At 36.2% G+C, this 18,638-nt stretch overlaps 3 protein-coding genes across 3 annotated transcripts; 2 read left to right on the forward strand and 1 right to left on the reverse strand.

Moving 5' to 3' along the window:
- Positions 1-1,631: 1,631 nt before the first annotated feature.
- On the reverse strand, positions 1,632-2,756 carry LOC107712321 (selenoprotein H-like; the record flags this gene model as incomplete). Its single annotated transcript, XM_016517546.1, has 4 exons — positions 1,632-1,906; positions 2,000-2,123; positions 2,280-2,422; positions 2,626-2,756. Coding segments are annotated over 3 exons (381 nt in total), but the record flags the coding sequence as incomplete, so codon positions are not given.
- Positions 2,757-3,585: 829 nt separating this feature from the next.
- Positions 3,586-10,387, forward strand: LOC107712322 (orexin receptor type 2-like). The gene is made up of 5 exons (XM_016517547.1): positions 3,586-3,604; positions 3,730-3,845; positions 4,189-4,409; positions 8,807-8,889; positions 9,953-10,387. Exons 1-5 carry the CDS (start codon positions 3,586-3,588, stop codon positions 10,120-10,122), a joined length of 609 nt encoding a protein of 202 aa, XP_016373033.1. The 3' UTR covers positions 10,123-10,387.
- Positions 10,388-16,061: 5,674 nt separating this feature from the next.
- On the forward strand, positions 16,062-17,723 carry LOC107712333 (GDNF family receptor alpha-like). Its single transcript, XM_016517557.1, has 5 exons — positions 16,062-16,318; positions 16,848-17,095; positions 17,201-17,398; positions 17,483-17,567; positions 17,642-17,723. Exons 1-5 carry the CDS (start codon positions 16,062-16,064, stop codon positions 17,721-17,723), a joined length of 870 nt encoding a protein of 289 aa, XP_016373043.1.
- Positions 17,724-18,638: the final 915 nt, after the last annotated feature.

Raw genomic sequence — 18,638 nt, forward strand, 5'->3', positions numbered from 1 at the left:
TAGAAAGGAAAAGGTCAAATACCAAAGAATTGCATATGAACACAACAGAATATAGAGTCATCTCTTAGTTCTGCAAAAATACAGTACATGTAAGAAGTACTTGGCTACAAATCAGTTCAGCAGTTATGAGTTTGAGGGTGTACAACTTGTGCTTCAGTATTTACTGTACATATATATAAAAAGTAAAAGTTCTCTCATCTGAAGTACTGCTACTGTTCTGTCATTATATTTTATCTGTAAGTAGTATTGAAAGCCTGTAGGCCAGCTGTCCTCATGCACAAGAACATGATCAACTACAGCGCTGTGTATTTCATCAGGAATAAATGTACTTTTACCCCGTCCCCTTCAGTTTTCATTTCCCCTCCTCTTTGTCTCCGACTAGTAGGATTAATTTTCCAAATCACATAATGACCTGTGCTCCTTTTTATATCATCCTGAGATTCTGACTGGTGTGTCATCAGTTTTGCTACTTAATGTTCACACATGGATAAATGTGTGCTGTTTGAGTTCATTTTGTGATTCTTGAGGTAGTTATATTGTGTTTGTGTTTTCTAAATGAGAACATGGTTAAACCTGTGCAAAATGATGCCGTTCTTGTGTAGAGTTTTGCAGAAAATACTGAGCAAATTGAAGCGTGTGTGAAAACAAAAGTTAAAAGTTTTGAGAAACGTGTCTTTGTTTCAGGAACTGTATGAATGGTTTGGAAAATTGTGTCAAACGAATCAGTTATAGTGTGTTAGCAATCGAGAAAAACTGTAATGTGCGTATGCATGCATACATACTAATTTAAGATATACCTTTCATATTATGGGTTGTTTTGTATGTGTCAAATGCAGTTATTATTTGTTTATTTTGTAAAACCTTTTTGTATTGTTTTTCAGGATTTATATAAACTTTGTTGATATGGATGCAGCTAATGTGGCTTGGAACAGCACTACCTTTGGATAAAGAATATAGATTTATGATCCAATATAAGGTGGCGGTTTCTATTCCAGCTCTACTTGGAGAAAACCTGTTGGGAGCATAATGCTATCAGTCAATTAAATCTTAACACACAGCACTTACTGCTTACAGCAGACAACATCTCCCTTTGACAATAAAGCTTTCTTTAAACTGCATTGAGATGTTTTTGTTGGTACATGCCTCTTTAAAGCACAGATGTTTTTACAAAATCATAATGCTGACAAGGGGATTGTATTGTTATTGGCCATAAAATTAAATGGTAAATTAAATTAGATATTAACACATAAATATCCAAAATAAAAGAAACCACAACATACTGGGCAAATGAAGTAGCTCAGCATTAGACTTACGGCATCATGATGAATTGGCAGCATTTTTAATTCTTGAGCCACACTTCCAATGTTAAAAATCTTGTTTTAGGCATGTCTTAGTGTTTGAGTCTTAATTTGTGTGCTACTGAACTGTTTCTGTACTTTGATTTCATAACTAGCCTAGCAAAAACATCCTTTTGAGAAATCAGCAGAGGGGAAATACATGCTTCAAAAGATTATAAAAGGCACAGTGGCATATATATATATGATGTGAGACCACACATCTGTCTGAAATATTTTAGCCACAATGAGACTATATTCTAGACTACTTTTGACCATAATGATGCAGATAAAAGGTAGATCATGGTAGCTTTATTTGTATAAGTCAAACAGGAAAAAAAGACTGACAAAACATTAACATTGAGTACAGAGACCAGTAATAGTAATCTAAAACTAGTCATTTCAAAATAGAACATGAACAAGACTTTGAGAGTTTAACAGGAGAAACAAAGCAAGGTCAATTATCCAGTCCGGAACAGCAGAGCCGATCATCAGAAAACAGACAGAGAGATTTTCCCATTAGTCTATTTACATCATTATGCATCCAGTGTCCAGGAACAAAGATGACTTGACTAGAGGGAGAGAAAAAAAATTAGGAAAATTAATTTTATTGCCATTTACAAAGCTATAATTTGTTAAAGACATGTTAAGCGCAACAGACTCGCCTGTCTCCTTATAACCTCTACTTGCTCTTCAACGCTTCCTTCAGGGCAGAAACCACTTCAGCAGGATCAGGAAACTTAAGTTTGCGTGGAGGACCCTTCTTAATGCCAGACCACAAAACAACCTCTGCTCAGGAGAAAGAAATACAGAGGCAGCATATGTAAAAAAAATAAATACAAATTCGTTGGACAGCCATAAAATGCAACCTTTGTTACTCGATGCAGGCAGCTGAAAGAAGACATGACTGAATACTGCTTGGGCTTCTTTCCGTGGCAGGCTAACCTTTGTCTCCCTCCATCAGCGTGACCTCAAAGCTGTTCCGCCGAGGTTTCTGAGGATTGAGCACCACACGAAGTTCAGGGTGCGAAGCCGCAAGTGCCTCACGCACACCTTCCGCATTCCGCCCATAGACCCGTCAACTTTTGCTGTAAAACATTTAGAATATGAACATGACTCAAATATAAGGGTGTCTTATATATAATTAACTTTAGGGGGTATTTCTACATCTTTTTAAAAATCTTTTAAATTGTTTTAATATTGCAAAAACTGCTGTAAATAATTCACAAAATATTGGTACACAATAAACAGTGCATGAACACATTTTCAATAGCTAGCCATGTGACCTCACCAATGCTCAATGACGACCCTTTGTCCTGTTTCTTCATCTTTATTGTCTACTCCATCAAGCTTTTCCTTCTTCTCCCCCACTGCAACGGTTTCTGCATCCACGTCAGTTTTACGCTTCCGACCACGACCTGCATATTAAGGTGGATATTATATATATATATATATATATATATATATATATAGTGAGCTGAAATCAAGCTTAGGATCTTTGATCTGCCAAAATGTTTATTTCCAAATGGTTTATTTGAAATAAAAATCTAGTATATAAAATATTCATCATTTGTTCATTTCACTCCAATCACATATGTCTTCCAAACTCTTTTTTTTCCTCCATACAGTTACAATGAATAGGGACTGAGGCTTCTCTGAAAATCTCTAGGTTCTCTGAAAATTTGTGGATACATACGCTTGTCCCTGTCCCTCAATATGTTGATCTTAAATAAATCGATCCGATTCACAAAACTGATCTGACTGAATTTGTTCACAAATTGGTTTATCATTTCAAGGGGAGGATTTTTAAATATGTTCTTCATTAATGTATGGTTTCAGAAGACTTGAAAATATATAGGGATTATTTTTATGATATTTTAAGCTCGAAAGCCTCAAGTCCAGAGGATGAGCCTTTCTTTTTGAGCAAAGGATCATGATAAAATCTCTTCTGCTCTGAATTGCATTAACATAGTTCATATACATAAAACACAACATGAAAGCTTATGCAGTGAAATGAGTGTGCCTTTTCACATTTTTGAGCAATGGATGTAATTAGGTTTAATATCATGATATTGAACATAATATAGAAATGACAAAAAAAATTGATATCCATTTGAAAAGGTTTAATAATATCCAAGCCTGTTACATTCAATTCATAGAAGGTTCATTAAAGGGGAAGTCTCCACTAAGCGATTAGGTTCAAGTTGAAATCATGGATGCTGATTGGTCAATACAGCATTCTTATTATACAATGTTACACAACATATACTGTATGCTAAAATTTCCATCATGCCTAAAATGTCCCTTTACCTTTCCTAATAACTCCCTTCTGCTTTTAGTTACAGAATGTCATGTGCATTTAACTGATGTTGTTGTTTGGTTCTCTCTTTTACAGATGAAATCTACCCTAAAGTATACCACACCTGCTTCTTTATTGTCACTTATTTTGCTCCATTATGTTTGATGGTCCTGGCATACATTCAAATCTGTCATAAACTCTGGTGTCAACAGGTATGTAAGTGTTCTTGACACTTTAAAGTTAAGCACAACTGCATTTATAAATGACACTATTTTTTTCTGTAAACTCTTGTTCTGTTCCAACACATAATGATTTGTCTATCTTTCTCCTGCTTACTTGCACAGCTGCATGTTAACATTGTAACTGAGATGGAACTTAGATGACTAGATTTTGGATTTGGTAGTGCTAGGTGTGGTTTTGTTTACTACCAACTGCACAAATCTTATGTCTTTACTTGTGTATTCATTGCTGAAAATGTGGCTATATGGACACAGTCTAACGGGTGTGAATTGCTGCACCATGACCCATAACACACAGTGCTTTATCCCTGAGCAGATTCCTGGAACATCATCGGTGCTTCAAAGGAAATGGAAGTCGCTGCAGTGTTCTGCCCATGCTGTAGGCTCAGGAGAATCGGTGAAAGTGAGAACCAGCACTGTCTCAGCGGAGATCAAACAGGTGAAAGCCCGACGGAAGACGGCACGCATGCTGATGGTGGTGCTGTTTGTGTTTGCACTCTGTTACCTGCCCATCAGTGTTCTCAACATCATGAAGAGGTAAGCACTATACTTGGCAGAGGTAGTGCATGTGCTTATTATAACACAATTATGCTTACACCTCCTCTGTCCCTGTGTCTCAAAACATCTGTCAAGAACATGGCTGGATAATAAAAGTAAAAACAAAAAACAAACAAACAAACAAAAACAGGAAATTTCGCATAAAGACAACAAAGCTTATTTTTTGGTCCATTAATGTTTTGGGTTGTGACACAATTCTAATGCCAATTCATGAGGATTGTTTTGTGATTATTCTCAACTGTGATCCACATTAGTTCCCTTTTGAGTGGAACCCAACACTGCATCATTGTTGATGCTATGGGAATGCTTTAGCATTGGCCGGTGTCTGAAGCATGTGTGAAAACACCCCAATCTTGATTGGCTCAATGTGAGATCAGGTGAGGTAGCGTGGAATGTCAGCAAAACCATAAGATGAAGCCAAGACCCCTGTTGTGTTTGGAATAGAATACAACCATACAACTCCTACTATAGTGCAGTATGCAATGTGTATACTGTGAATAGTATGTGTATTTTCTGTATGCATGGAATTCCTGGATTACCTGCTACATTTGCTGAAATTTGATGTATGCATCTGAGGATCACTGCATGGGATACTGTTTCCCACAATGCAAGGCGCTCCACGTGACGTTTCATCTTCAAATGCGAGAGTGAACTGGAGACGGGGATAGTAATTATAAATGTAACACTTTTATATGTACTTATATACATATTACTGTAAACTACAAACGAGCAAATATTGCTCTTTATCTAAAAACAATATCGTTAGTAGGACATAAATTGTACTGTACCTTAATCTATATGGCACGTTTCCGATCAAGTCAAATGACATCACCTTTATCACTATAGCACTTTATACAGTACAGATTGTTTCAAAGAGATTAAATAATAATAATATTGCAGTAGAGTCAGCAGTAAATACTTTTATATTGAAAGAGACTGAAACAAGGTTGTAAACAAGGAAGATATATTTACTTTCAACAACACGCACGTATTAATCTATATGGCACGTTTCCGATCAAGTCAAATGACATCACCTTTATCACTATAGCACTTTATACAGTACAGATTGTTTCAAAGAGATTAAATAATAATAATATTGCAGTAATATGATATATAAATAACATAAATAAAAATATTTAAATTATGCAAGCAGAATTCAAGAGAAGTGCAAGTAGCCCAATTTGTTGGCAGAGCCTATTTACAGTAACTCCTTCCAGCAATGCCTGGCTGCGATAAACAGCACTGCAAAAGACGGCTGTTTACCTGCAGGATGAGTGGCGTAGCAAGTAAAACGCAAAGCAATTGACGCGATCGACCCAAGTTCGAATCCACCTTTTGCCAAACTCGTCAACTTGCCATCACATATCAGATCAGAAAGGCATTTACTTTTAATAAAAATAAAGGAAATATTTGGAAAGTGGAAGTAAAACGCCTCAATAATAATACAGTGTTTATTTGGTATGGTTAGATAGGTGTAGGAAGGGCTTTATTGTTCCAATAAGGCGGCATCCATTTAATAATATTAATAAATATGATAATTTACACTCAATATGTTATTACATACTGTTTTATAATGTACTGCAGTACTGAAGTATAAATATCTGCCACCTAACTACTATTTACACTTAGCCTGTTGCTAAAGAAAATACTGCTACTTTAGTGTTAGCAAAATTTATCATTATTTGCCCTTAGTGTAACTAGAATATATCACTTTTTCCACTTAACTGTCAAAAAGAAAACAATATCATTGTTCAGTTAAAGACAGCTCAGTGTTAATTCAGTTCAAGTTATATTTTATGTAACTTTAATGCTGTATATCAGAGCACTGCCTTTGTATTTTTGACTGAATTGCCTAGCAACTTTTATGATGGCTGTTGTTGTTTGTTAATTATTAAATAAATAATATTTTATATAAATAACAGTAGTATTTAATTATAGTATTTAGTATTGGGAAACGGTGTGTCTGTGTTCGTGATAGTGATTAGCTATATTGTTCCACCATTAGATGATGACAAGAGACTGTTTTTATGAATGAGTCAGCAGTAAATACTTTTATATTGAAAGAGACTGAAACAGGGTTGTAAACAAGGAAGATATATTTACTTTCAACAACACGCACGTATTAATGCCTTATTCTACATGACCTTATTCTTCATCCCTAATCCTACCCAGTTGCTAAAGAAAATACTGCTACTTTAGTGTTAGCAAAATTTATCATTATTTGCCCTTAGTGTAACTAGAATATATCACTTTTTCCACTTAACTGTCAAAAAGAAAACAATATCATTGTTCAGTTAAAGACAGCTCAGTGTTAATTCAGTTCAAGTTATATTTTATGTAACTTTAATGCTGTATATCAGAGCACTGCCTTTGTATTTTTGACTGAATTGCCTAGCAACTTTTATGATGGCTGTTGTTGTTTGTTAATTATTAAATAAATAATATTTTATATAAATAACTGGGGCATATCTTAATGACAATGATGAATTAATGATATTCAGGAGAGGATCAATGACTTCAGGAAGCACCTCTTTTAGTAGCTTAGATGGTATAGGATCTAACATACATGTTGTTGGTTTAGATGATTTAACAATTTAAACAATTCTTCCTGTCCTATAGCAGAGAATGAGTGGAATTGTTCCTCAGCGGATCTATAGTGTCTGTCCTAGGGCCTTTGTATTTTTGACTGAATTGCCTAGCAACTTTTATGATGGCTGTTGTTGTTTGTTAATTATTAAATAAATAATATTTTATATAAATAACAGTAGTATTTAATTATAGTATTTAGTATTGGGAAACGGTGTGTCTGTGTTCGTGATAGTGATTAGCTATATTGTTCCACCATTAGATGATGACAAGAGACTGTTTTTATGAAAGATTATTGAAAAGGTAGTTTTTAATCGAAAGAGACTGAAACAGGGTTGTAAACAAGGAAGATATATTTACTTTCAACAACACGCACGTATTAATGCCTTATTCTACATGACCTTATTCTTCATCCCTAATCCTACCCAATACCTAAACGTAACAACTACCTTACTAACTATTAATAAGCAGCAAATTAGGAATTTATTGAGGGAAAAGTCGTAGTTAATTGTTGGGGCATATCTTAATGACAATGATGAATTAATGATATTCAGGAGAGGATCAATGACTTCAGGAAGCACCTCTTTTAGTAGCTTAGATGGTATAGGATCTAACATACATGTTGTTGGTTTAGATGATTTAACAATTTAAACAATTCTTCCTGTCCTATAGCAGAGAATGAGTGGAATTGTTCCTCAGGGAATCTATAGTGTGCTATCTGATGCGATACTGTGGCTGATGGCTGCATGGTTATAATTGTAGTATCGATCTTGGAAGTAAAGAAGTTCATAAAGCCATTACTGCTGTGCTGTTGGGAAATGTCTGCGCCTGCTGATGCTTTATTATTTGATAATTTAGCCACTGTATTGAATAAATGCCTGGGGTTGTGTTAGTTTTCTTCTAAAAGAGACTAAAAGTAAGCAGATCTAGAAGTTTTTAAGGGTTTTCTGTAAGTAGACGTACTTTCCCTCCATGCAATACGAAATACCTCTAGTTTTGTTTTCTTCCAGCTGCGCTCCATCTTCCAGGCTGCTCTCTTTAGGGCCTGAGTGTGCTCGTTATACCACTGTGTCTGACTGTTTTCCTTAATCTTCTTTAAGCATATAGGAGTGACTGTGTCTAAAGTAGTAGAATAGAGTGTCAATAGTTTCTGTTACACCATCAAGTTTTGCTGCACAATTGGATATGCTGAGGAATTGAGAAAAATCGGAAAGATTATTTACAAAGCAGTCTTTTGTTGTAGAAGTGATGGTTCTACCATATTTGTAACAAGGAGTTGAACTTGCAGCTTTAGCTATATGGAGTATACAAGAGACTAGATAATGATACGAGATATCATCACTCTGCTGCAGAATTTCAATGCCATCAACATCAATTCCATGTGATAGTATTAAATCTAAAGTATGATTATGACAATGAGTAGGTCCTGACACATGTTGTCTAACCCCAATAGAGTTCAGAATGTCTATGAATGCTGATCCCAATGCATCTTTTTCATTATCAACATGGATATTAAAATCACCAACAATTAAGACTTTATCTGCAGCCAGCACTAACTCAGATAGAAAATCAGCACATTTTTTGATAAAGTCTGTATGGTGCCCTGGTGGCCTGTATACAGTAGCCAGTACAAATGTCACAAGGAATTTATTATTAACACTTATTAATGTTATATAAAGCACCATTACTTCATCTGCGATTATATCATTTACAAAAAGCGCTTTTGTAGAAATGGATCAAATATCCATTAAGCCAAGCTTTATCATTTGTTTATCTGTATTATATCTGTTTTTCTATGCCTGGTTCACCTTCTCACACTGGCTTATATACGCCAACAGTGCCGCCAATCCAATTATCTACAATTTCCTCAGTGGTGAGTATTTGACACCTTTCCGCTACATCAGAGGTTTCTGGTTTTGGAGACCCACAGCAATGAATATTTTAAGTGTCTTTCTTTTTTACACACCAGACTGAAATCATCATCATGTTAGCGGCGAGCTGTCTGAATTTATCTGGCCGTGTCAGATAAAACAGACATATAGATGACCAGAGCTGAGAACAACTGTGCTACATGTCATTTCCTCCATCTGCTGGTCACACTAAGGCATCGCACCTTTCATTCCCTACACTGCCTGCAAACACACAGAAAACTTCAAAGCTTTGAAATGCCATTTGCCCTCCAGAAACATCCTGCACCTTTTCATTCCAAACGAGCAAGCTAATTATCTCTTCATTAGCATTGCAATATTCTCTTTGTGCACCATGGTACAGGTTTGATGATACTGATTACATCATTACCTGGTCAAGGGCGCTTTAGACATCATTATATCAGCATGGATGATTTAGTGCACCCACTGAAGATGAATTAATACATTTAATCCCACCAGTCACACGGGAGAGCTTTGAAAGATTTGTTTATTTTTTAAATTTTTTTAAATTTTAATTATTATTATCAGAATGTTTTGTCGTACTGCACCAGTGACAGGCTGTTGGACTATTAGAGGTACAGTTTTTGGTCATTTTTCTTCTGAGAGTTTATAAAAAACTGTCATTTTAAAATGGGTGATGTATTCACATGACTAGAGGCATTTCCAGGTTGCTCTTTCTGAAAGATGATGTTTGTGTTGAAGTAAAAGACTGCCCGTTATCGGTCCGTTATTTGTTCTGGCTTATATAAGCATGCCCACAGGCCATGTAAACCTGTCAGTGCTCACAGTTGTGAAAGTAAATAAAAGAATGTTAAATTATTAACAGTCGTTTACACTGAAGCAAGTGTATGTGTTCTTACTGATGTTCATTTGGGAATGATGAATGAGATGGTGTAATCCACAGCATGTGCTCACTTATCTGTGAAAAATGTGGATTTAAATGGATTATTAAAATGCTTAAGGTTAATTTGACGCTTTAAATCAAATCCTGAATATTTTTCCTTGCAGGTAAATTTCGAGAGGAGTTCAAAGCAGCGTTCATCTGTCATTGCTCCGGTAGAGATGAGACACACAAGGAGAGAGTCAGAGCGAGAACCAGCACAGATAGCCGCAAATCTCTGTCTACCCAAGTAAACAATTTTGACAACATCTCCAGGATATCTGACCAGGCTATGTAGAGAAGGGTTTGCTGGGTTAATCCTACTGGGTGCCACTTCACCAGTCACCACCGCCGATTAGAAGAACACAGACGCGCTTGTATGTTTTGACCTGCGAGACTAACGGATGGAAGGATTGAATAGACCTATTAGCCCCAGAGAATTACCCTCACTTTTTGAAAATGACATTGTGTCTCGCGTAAGAGCACATGAACCTTCAGTGGAATTGAAATTTTTACCCTCTGAACCAAGGGTTATTTTCTGCTCACCGCAACAGGTGATGTACCCCACAATCCCCAGAGATGATGTGCATGAAAATAATGGCATGTCTCTGAATCACATCGTTGATGTGAGACTGCATTCCTCAACTCAAGATTGAAAGCCAATGACAATAGAAGGGAAGCACAAAAAAAAATAAACAATTTTTAAAGGTGACGTGTGTAATTTTTCCAATGTTGAAATACTTTCTCCTATCAAATCTTATGTAGACACAACTATAAGTAATTTGCGAGTTATCTGTAAAGTGTAAAGACTGCAGCACTGCTGCTCTGTATGTTTGAGCATCCTGTAACCAGCTGAACACAGTGATACTGGCTCATCAGTCATGTGCATTTTGGATGGTACTATTTGTTTGATTGGCCAGTGGCAGATGTATTCAGGAAGCCTGTTTGAAATCAAACAGTATTTTTGTAATTCATCCCCTAGCAGTGCAGAAATAACACACTTCAGAGAACAGGTCGCACTTTACACAATGCATGCATAAACTGCTTCAAGTACAAAATTGATATTATATATATATATATATATATATATATATTTTTTTTTTTCATGATTAAACAATGTATAATTTGTAATGTTTCTCTATAAGAATACTCTGTCATCTTTTCAGGAACAGTTCGCTCTAATTTCTCAGTCAGGTACTCAAAAAAAACATCAGGTCATTTACTTAGTGTACATTTTGATAGTTATGCTTACAGATAAAAGTCTGTTTTATTGCCAGTGTTAGGCATCTGTGTTGTGTGGTGTTTGCATTTATTTCTAAAGGAGTTGTTTTGACGTTTTGCACGGTCCAGCAGTAATTATTTGCTCTGAGTGTTTGCTTGTTGGGAGCGCTGGCTGTCATGACTATTATTAGTCAAACGACTACAGAGTCATAAAACAGAACAATGGCACAATAAAGCATCTTTGTTCAAGTGTGGTACAAGCGCAAACAGGTGAACAGCAGGGCATAGAACTACTTATGATGTTGTTATCTCTCAGGTGCTTGCTTTGAGGTCTTGTTTATTTATTAAAAATGTGTACTTGCTGCTGCTTATGACATTTATACATAAATACACTGAATGTGTTTGAAATTATGTTTGTATATATGGATTCCAATTTTGCTTTAAAAAAATACACTACGAAGCCACTCGTCATTTATGTCAATTGCTTTAGTTAGCAAATATGTAAATGATTTTCATACATGCTGACTTTTAAACCATGTTTACACAAAAAAGTGAATTACTTTTGTCTATGTAGATGCGATCCAAATATAAATAAACAAAAGCAACACAAGTAATTGCTTTTTGCGAATTGTTTTGCCAGCACTAAACTAGCACTAACATGCATGAAGTATTCTGAACCAGCATGGAAATATATGATGTTCTGAGCTGGTCTTTTCAGGGTTTTCATGCATTTTCTCGTGCCATTATTATAAATAATTCAGTGATATAATTCTACTTTGTAACTCAGTTGTAGTCGTAAGGCACAGTTTGATTACACATAAAGTTAGGTGTCAGGACTTTTGACCTAATATGCTTGTCTGAGGCTGAGACTAAGGTTAGTGATAAATGTTTAGTTTTAACTATACAGTAATAGTTAAAGATTTATTTTATATATTATAAAACATTTCAACATTTCTTTAAGACACAGTTACAGATGGCTAGGATATGAACTGACTCGAGAACTGGCCCCGATTACATGGTGTGACAGTGAGCCGTGCAGGTGAGTGACATTCAACACAGAGAGCGACGCACCTGAGGGATTATTCATTAGCACCGTGACGTCACGCTGGGTTGAATAGAGCGCGGTGAAGCGGAGCTGTTCACTCGCACAGGTGCTTAACACCGATACTCCACCAACATGAAGGCCATGAAAGCAGCATTTCTCATGGGTGAGTAGAGGATCTATTTTAAGGATTAGTGAGCTTTTAGCAGTTCGGTGCTTCATTGATCTTGGAAGTTATTCCAGATGGAGTTATTGAAATTGATTTCTCGTGTGTGTGTGTGTGTGTGTGCCTGAACAATTGCCTGGTGTTTCTATATTGCTCTATTATGTAAAATTTGTGACACTAACTTCAATTCCTTTGTACAAATGACAGATTCTCTTTCTTCCATCAGAGCTAAAGATGCTCTTTAAAACATTCTCATAATGATAATGGATAATATGGATCATGAGGTTTTGTCCTACTACCTGCTCAAGTGTTGCTTTGATTAAAGCAAAAATGGGAAACATTGCATATATTCTTGTCAGGTTTTCACTCAGTTTGTTATGTTAATGGAAAAAAAAAATTGGAAAGAATATTTTCAAAGAAAACATTTTTACAAAACGTTTGGAGCCTAATGGCTTTGAAACGCGTGAGACTATGTAGTAAATATTGTGTGAGTCCACGCTGAACAGGTAGATTGCCATTTCTCACTGCATTAAGCTGATCTCAGGACGAGCCAATTATGAATGTTATTTTCCATTCCAGTGTCTCATTTGCTGTACCAGCTAGTTTGCATTGACACATCGAGAACTACAGACTGCATTTCGCACATGGATGCTTGTGTTTCTCCACATGTCTGCAGAAGCGAACAGGCTGTTCTCAGAAATATCTGTTATTTTAAAGGTACAGAATTCTTATTTAAACTTCTATGAGTGCAACCGGTTGTTTTTTGTTTAATGGGATAGGACCCGGGGTTGGCTGGTCGCACTGGGTAAACTGCTCTCACAAAAAAAATGTACAAATTGAATGTTTGCCCTCTTGATCCATACGAGCTGATTCTGTCAAGGCATTAAAAATTAAAACCTTTCAAGGTGGGGGCAACTTTTCGATTTGTCACAAAAGAGTGTGAGTAGAGGCGGTCGGCACACTGATTTCAAGGTTTTGGGTGCCACGTGGAGTGTAATATAAGAATAATGAATAATTTATAGCAAATTATTTCTATATACACAGACAAACATACATAAAACAGCCCCACTATACATGATTTTTCACACTTTAAATCCACCATGCTGCCATTTCAACTGAGCTGGGTTATCTTAATTTTGACAAAGATATTCAACAAAGAAAATGCTGTCAGCAATACCTGTCTCTTCTACCTTGTGAAATGTCTCATCACTGTGTTGGCAGTAATTGGATTTAAGCGCAATAGCCTTGAGCAAACAGCATGACTCAAAGTGAGGCTGTATGTCCATCCAGGGAAGAAGAAAGGTCTAGCTTGAGGGGACATTGAAGTTTGTTGGTAGTGCCTGAATGCAAGAAAGAAAGAGAGAGAGAGGGAAGAGAGAGAAAACACACTGGCCTCAGGGAAGCAAAGTATATAAGCAAACAATATATGAGATCATCAGTCCATATTCACATTATGCTATTGACTGTTATGTTGATACATTTTAACATGAGACCATAATAACCGTTTTGGAAAATCGTAGCACACTTTAAAATTTATAGATAATTATAGACATTTTATGCTTCAATTTAAGGACCAATTAAAGGATTAAATGCTTTATAAACAATCACATACAATAGCCATTAACTTCAGCTATTAAAAATTCATGCACACATTGAGACACAGATGTATAGAGTTCACTCATTAAAAGCTGATGGTAAGCTCATGTCAAAGCAGCGACGTTGAAATTGCCTACAAAACTGATAAGAAAAAACTAAGAAACATTGTTATTTCAACAAAAAAACATCAAATTTGAAATGTAACGCAGGGAAATCTGAGAATGTCAATTTACGGTTATTCACTGTAAATTATACGGTCTTTTTCACTTCCAAAAATGGTATACTACCGTAAAATTAATGTCCAATACATGTAATGTCCAATACAGTTTTTCACCGTATATAGTAGGGGTATATAGTAGGGTAAATTCCCCTACTATATACCATTAACCATTTAACAGGTTTTTACTGTAGCATTTTTACAGTCTTTTACCGTTAAATTCACGGTCATTTTTTACAGTGTAGTAAAGGTTGCTTTGCTGCTGTCTCTTCTCATCCCTGTGGAAAGATGGAGACTGCCACATGACTGACGCAAAGGTCTGTAACGCCACTCTTCAGATGATGTTAAGCCGCTCACCTGCATTGGGACAGTGTGTGTGTTCTGGGTCGGATCCATGCAGCACTCTACAGCAGCTGTACTCTCAGTGCCAGCATCATCAGGGTATACCCCACACATTAAGTATTGCAATATCAATAATGCAAATATGAAAAAAGCTAGGTTCTACATCTCTAGCATGCTGCCAATTACCACAGTCAATTTTTGCCATGCAAAAATTGCATGCACAGTAACATGCTAAAAGGGATAGTAATTATTATTATTATTGTTATTTTATGTGGAATACAAAAGTGGAGATTTTGAATAATCTTCATTTAGTTGTTTTTCATGCAAATCATAAAAGTATTATAAAAGTTCCTGTAATGTTATAAAAGGTGTGATGCATATGTCACTGTCATTTTTAATTTGAAATAATTATTTTGCTTTGGCAAAAGGAAAGATTGGTAACACTTTAGAATAGGGAACACTTATTCACTATTAACTACAACTTTTCTATCAATCAATTCCTAATTTGCTGCTTATTAATAGTTAGTAAGGTAGTTGTTAAGTTTAGGTATTGGGTAGGATTAGGGATGTAGAATAAGGTCATGTAGAATAAGGCATTAATATGTGCTTTATAAGTACGAATAAATGGCTGATATTCTAGTAATATGCATGCTAATAAGCAACTAGTTAAGAGACCCTAAAATAAAGTTTTACCGAAAGATTATCAGTGAAAAAAGAACTTACATACAGGTTTGCAATGACATGACAAGCAATGACATGAGTAAATGCCAACAAAATGTTCAGTAAACTATTCCCATATTGTTTCCCAGCTAAAAAAAAAAACCAGCAACCTGAGGCAGAATGGCAAGCCAGAGATCACAAAGGACATGGTCAGTGGTGGCTTGTCAGGGAAGGCAAGGGAGGCACATCCTACACAAAATTTTGACGTGGAAAAATGGAATTAGATTACAATTTAATGTTAATAAAATCTCAAGTTATTAGCTTAATGTCTTCAGAATGTGTATTTCTTTTGTAACTTCATCGTTGCCAACCATAACATATTACTGAAGTCTGAATCCCCTGTGTTTTACCGCTGTTATTCCCCGTGAATGTCTCTGTGGATAGAGAATTGGTTTATCAACCTATCACCATGGAGACGTCAATTACGTTGTAAGATTTGATCGCAAACAAATTTACAAAGCTCCATTTCGAGCAGCAGCTAAAAACAAAAAATGAAGGTCAACCGACCGAACGCGCTGTTTTAGAACATAATTATTTAGCAATACCGAGTGGCTAATGGATTTTTCTTCAAGTAATAGGTGAGTGAAATTTTACATTTATTGTCTTGTTTTATAAGTAGGCTATAATGTAATTTTCGTACATAAATATGACCAAAAGAAGGATTTTATTAAGCAGTTAAGCATAAATAAATAAATAATAATAAAAAGCTACAATTAAGTGTGCCTCCTCTATTTTAATATCCACAAGCCGCCACTGGACATGGTAAGTCCTTAGTCTGTTTGAGCACCAAAGCCTTTTGTAAACTCATAATTGCATGCCTGCTGTGATTCCCTCATTGTACACTCTCATACCCTCAATCCAGTACATCACACCAACCGATCCTGTCTTGAAGAGATAGTGGCTTGTCTTGGGGAGAAAGCCTGTAACAGCCGGATGGTGCCATTTGTCCAGGAGTGCAACGCTTACCAATGCAACCCCAGCCAGTGCAGAGAGGGACTGAGGCAGTTCTACTCGGCTCTTCCTCACAATGTGGCTGAGAAACTGGTGTTCTGTGACTGTGACAGGGAAGACCAGGAATGCCAGCAGATGAAGGCCTCTCTACACTCTGGATCCTGTGTGAGTGACCAGTCGCAGACACCCTGGACCTGCCTGGAGGCTCTGGACAGCTGCTCTGAAGATATATTGTGCAGGTTAGCCCTGAACATTGATGGCATAGCATTGACAAAACTATTTGCACTAGGATATGTTTATAGAACATCATTTCTATCAACCAGTTATAGCCCAGGTCATTTTTTTGCGAGGCTGCATTTGTGCTTAACTGGTTTGGGGGGGGGGAAATCACATTCTTCCTCTTAGGAAGTTTCCTTTGGCACTATCAACTTTGGCTTTTACTGCTGCTTTGGAACAGCATCTATTGTGGTAAGCGCTGAAAGTAGTCAACTGGTCAGTTGTACGAACTAGTCAATGAATGAATGAAAAGGTACAAATTCACACAAATCCACCACAAATTAGCTAAATTTTGAAATACTCAAAGGTTGAGTGTGTGTTGGTATAGATGTGCTGTTCCCCAGATGATGAATCTGGTTGACCATAGGGTCTTACTCTTTCCGGTTGACTGGAGAAGTTTTAGGTAACTAGTTAAGTGGCATTGTGGGAACACTGGCACCAAAGATTTATACAGACTGCTGCTGATAAAAAACAACTCTTTACTATTCACAGGCAGACATTTAGCAGGTACCTGTCCAAATGTTTTGGGGAAAAGGAATCTGCGTATGATACGACCAGTGAATGGCTAAGTCGTCTGGACCCCGACTTCTTTCTTGGGCACAACCTCCAATGCAGGGTGGCATTTGTGGAAACAATGGGTTCAATACTTCATCATCCATGCACTTGTGATGGATTACATCATCATGATCAATATAAGTGCAATGAGCTGAAACACATTTTCCAAGACAAGTCCCTCTTCAGTAAGTACTTTCACAAATTAAAAGGTTGTTGGCCAGTTTAACTACTGTGCATTTGGGTAGTCTCATTCTGATTGATGTATTCTGATGTAACCATTGAAATCATAGCGCTCTCAGGGACCAAAGAACATTTCCGACATGGAGGAGAATCCTCTGAATTAAACTCTGGGCAACAGCCAACCAGTGAAACAAGCACTGGGCAGCAGTGGTTAAGTGGTGAAAATGTCCGACATGGACAATTTGATGATTCAAGCAATGGGCAGCGACCAACCAGTGAATCAAGCGTTAAGCAGCAATGGTTGAGTGGTGAGTTGACTTACTTAAAATGCACTTTTCCTTTTTCATTACATTATTGCTGATGTAATTAAACGTATCATCTTTGTTTACCAGATCAACTGTTTTACCTACTGATATATATCTCTGCTTTAATGGTGGTGGTATTGTTCGTGGTCAGCCTTGTTTTGCACAGACTGTGGTAAGTTGTCATTAGTGTAATGCATACCAAATTATGTAGATGTTTTAATAATGTTTTAATGGCTTTTCTTTTAGGAGAATTCACAACGCTGCTAGTAAACCGACTTTTGAGGCCCATCAGTCAAAGTCTCTGATGTTGTCATCTGTTATTATTTGAGTAATGTGAAGTGGCAGTGATACTTATGATACTTTGCACATTGTAGTTACATCTTTCACTGTGAATTTTAAATATTCTTATAAATATATTTAATATTTTCAATATATTTCATTAATAACCTTTTGCTTTCTATCAAGCCACAATTGAGGTTTGCAAGAATGGATTGTTTCTGCTCTGACTGATGCTCTGATGTATTATTTATATTGGATGAAAAAAGAAATTGTAGGGCAGAACTTGCTTTTATCCACATGTTATTGACAAGATATATTGGATTATTATTATTATTATTTAAAAAAAAAATCTAAATTGTTGTAATTTGGTATTATTGCCATAAGAATGTTTACTTGGAAGGTGTCAAAATATGAAGAGTTTAATTTTCCTTAATCATGTGACATATAAGAGGCCATTGTACTGAAGATAAATATATGTATAGTAAGTTTCAGACCTCACTGCAAAAATAAAAAAAATAAAAGCTTGTAATTGATGAGAATGATGTAATAAGTGTAATAATACTCTCGATGTGCTCTTTCATGTTACACAATATTCAATATTTTTTGCAATGTGCTAATCTGATTTTGTTTCAGGGCATACACTATAAATAAAGTCTTAATGAGCAACATTCAGCATCTCTGATGTCAGTTCTCTCATTTAATTATAAGTTGTGGAAGATGGACAGCCAACATGAGGAAAGCCTCTGATAAGAGGACATGCTCTTGTCTTCTTCAGCCCATCTGATATTCATCATAGTGCATCAGTCTCTCTCGTCTCCACTCCTACTGACACTCAACACCTCAATCCAGATGTTTTTAAGTCTAATGATGTGTTTCCTGAACCCCAGTGTCAGGACCACACTAAATCATCATTAGGAACTTTAACACAGACATTGATGAGACATTTCAGCGAAGTAGTTGTCTT

The sequence above is a fragment of the Sinocyclocheilus rhinocerous genome, unplaced genomic scaffold (assembly GCF_001515625.1).
Source record: "Sinocyclocheilus rhinocerous isolate Xijiao unplaced genomic scaffold, SAMN03320098_v1.1 scaffold358, whole genome shotgun sequence".
NCBI classification, from domain to species: Eukaryota; Metazoa; Chordata; class Actinopteri; order Cypriniformes; family Cyprinidae; genus Sinocyclocheilus; species Sinocyclocheilus rhinocerous.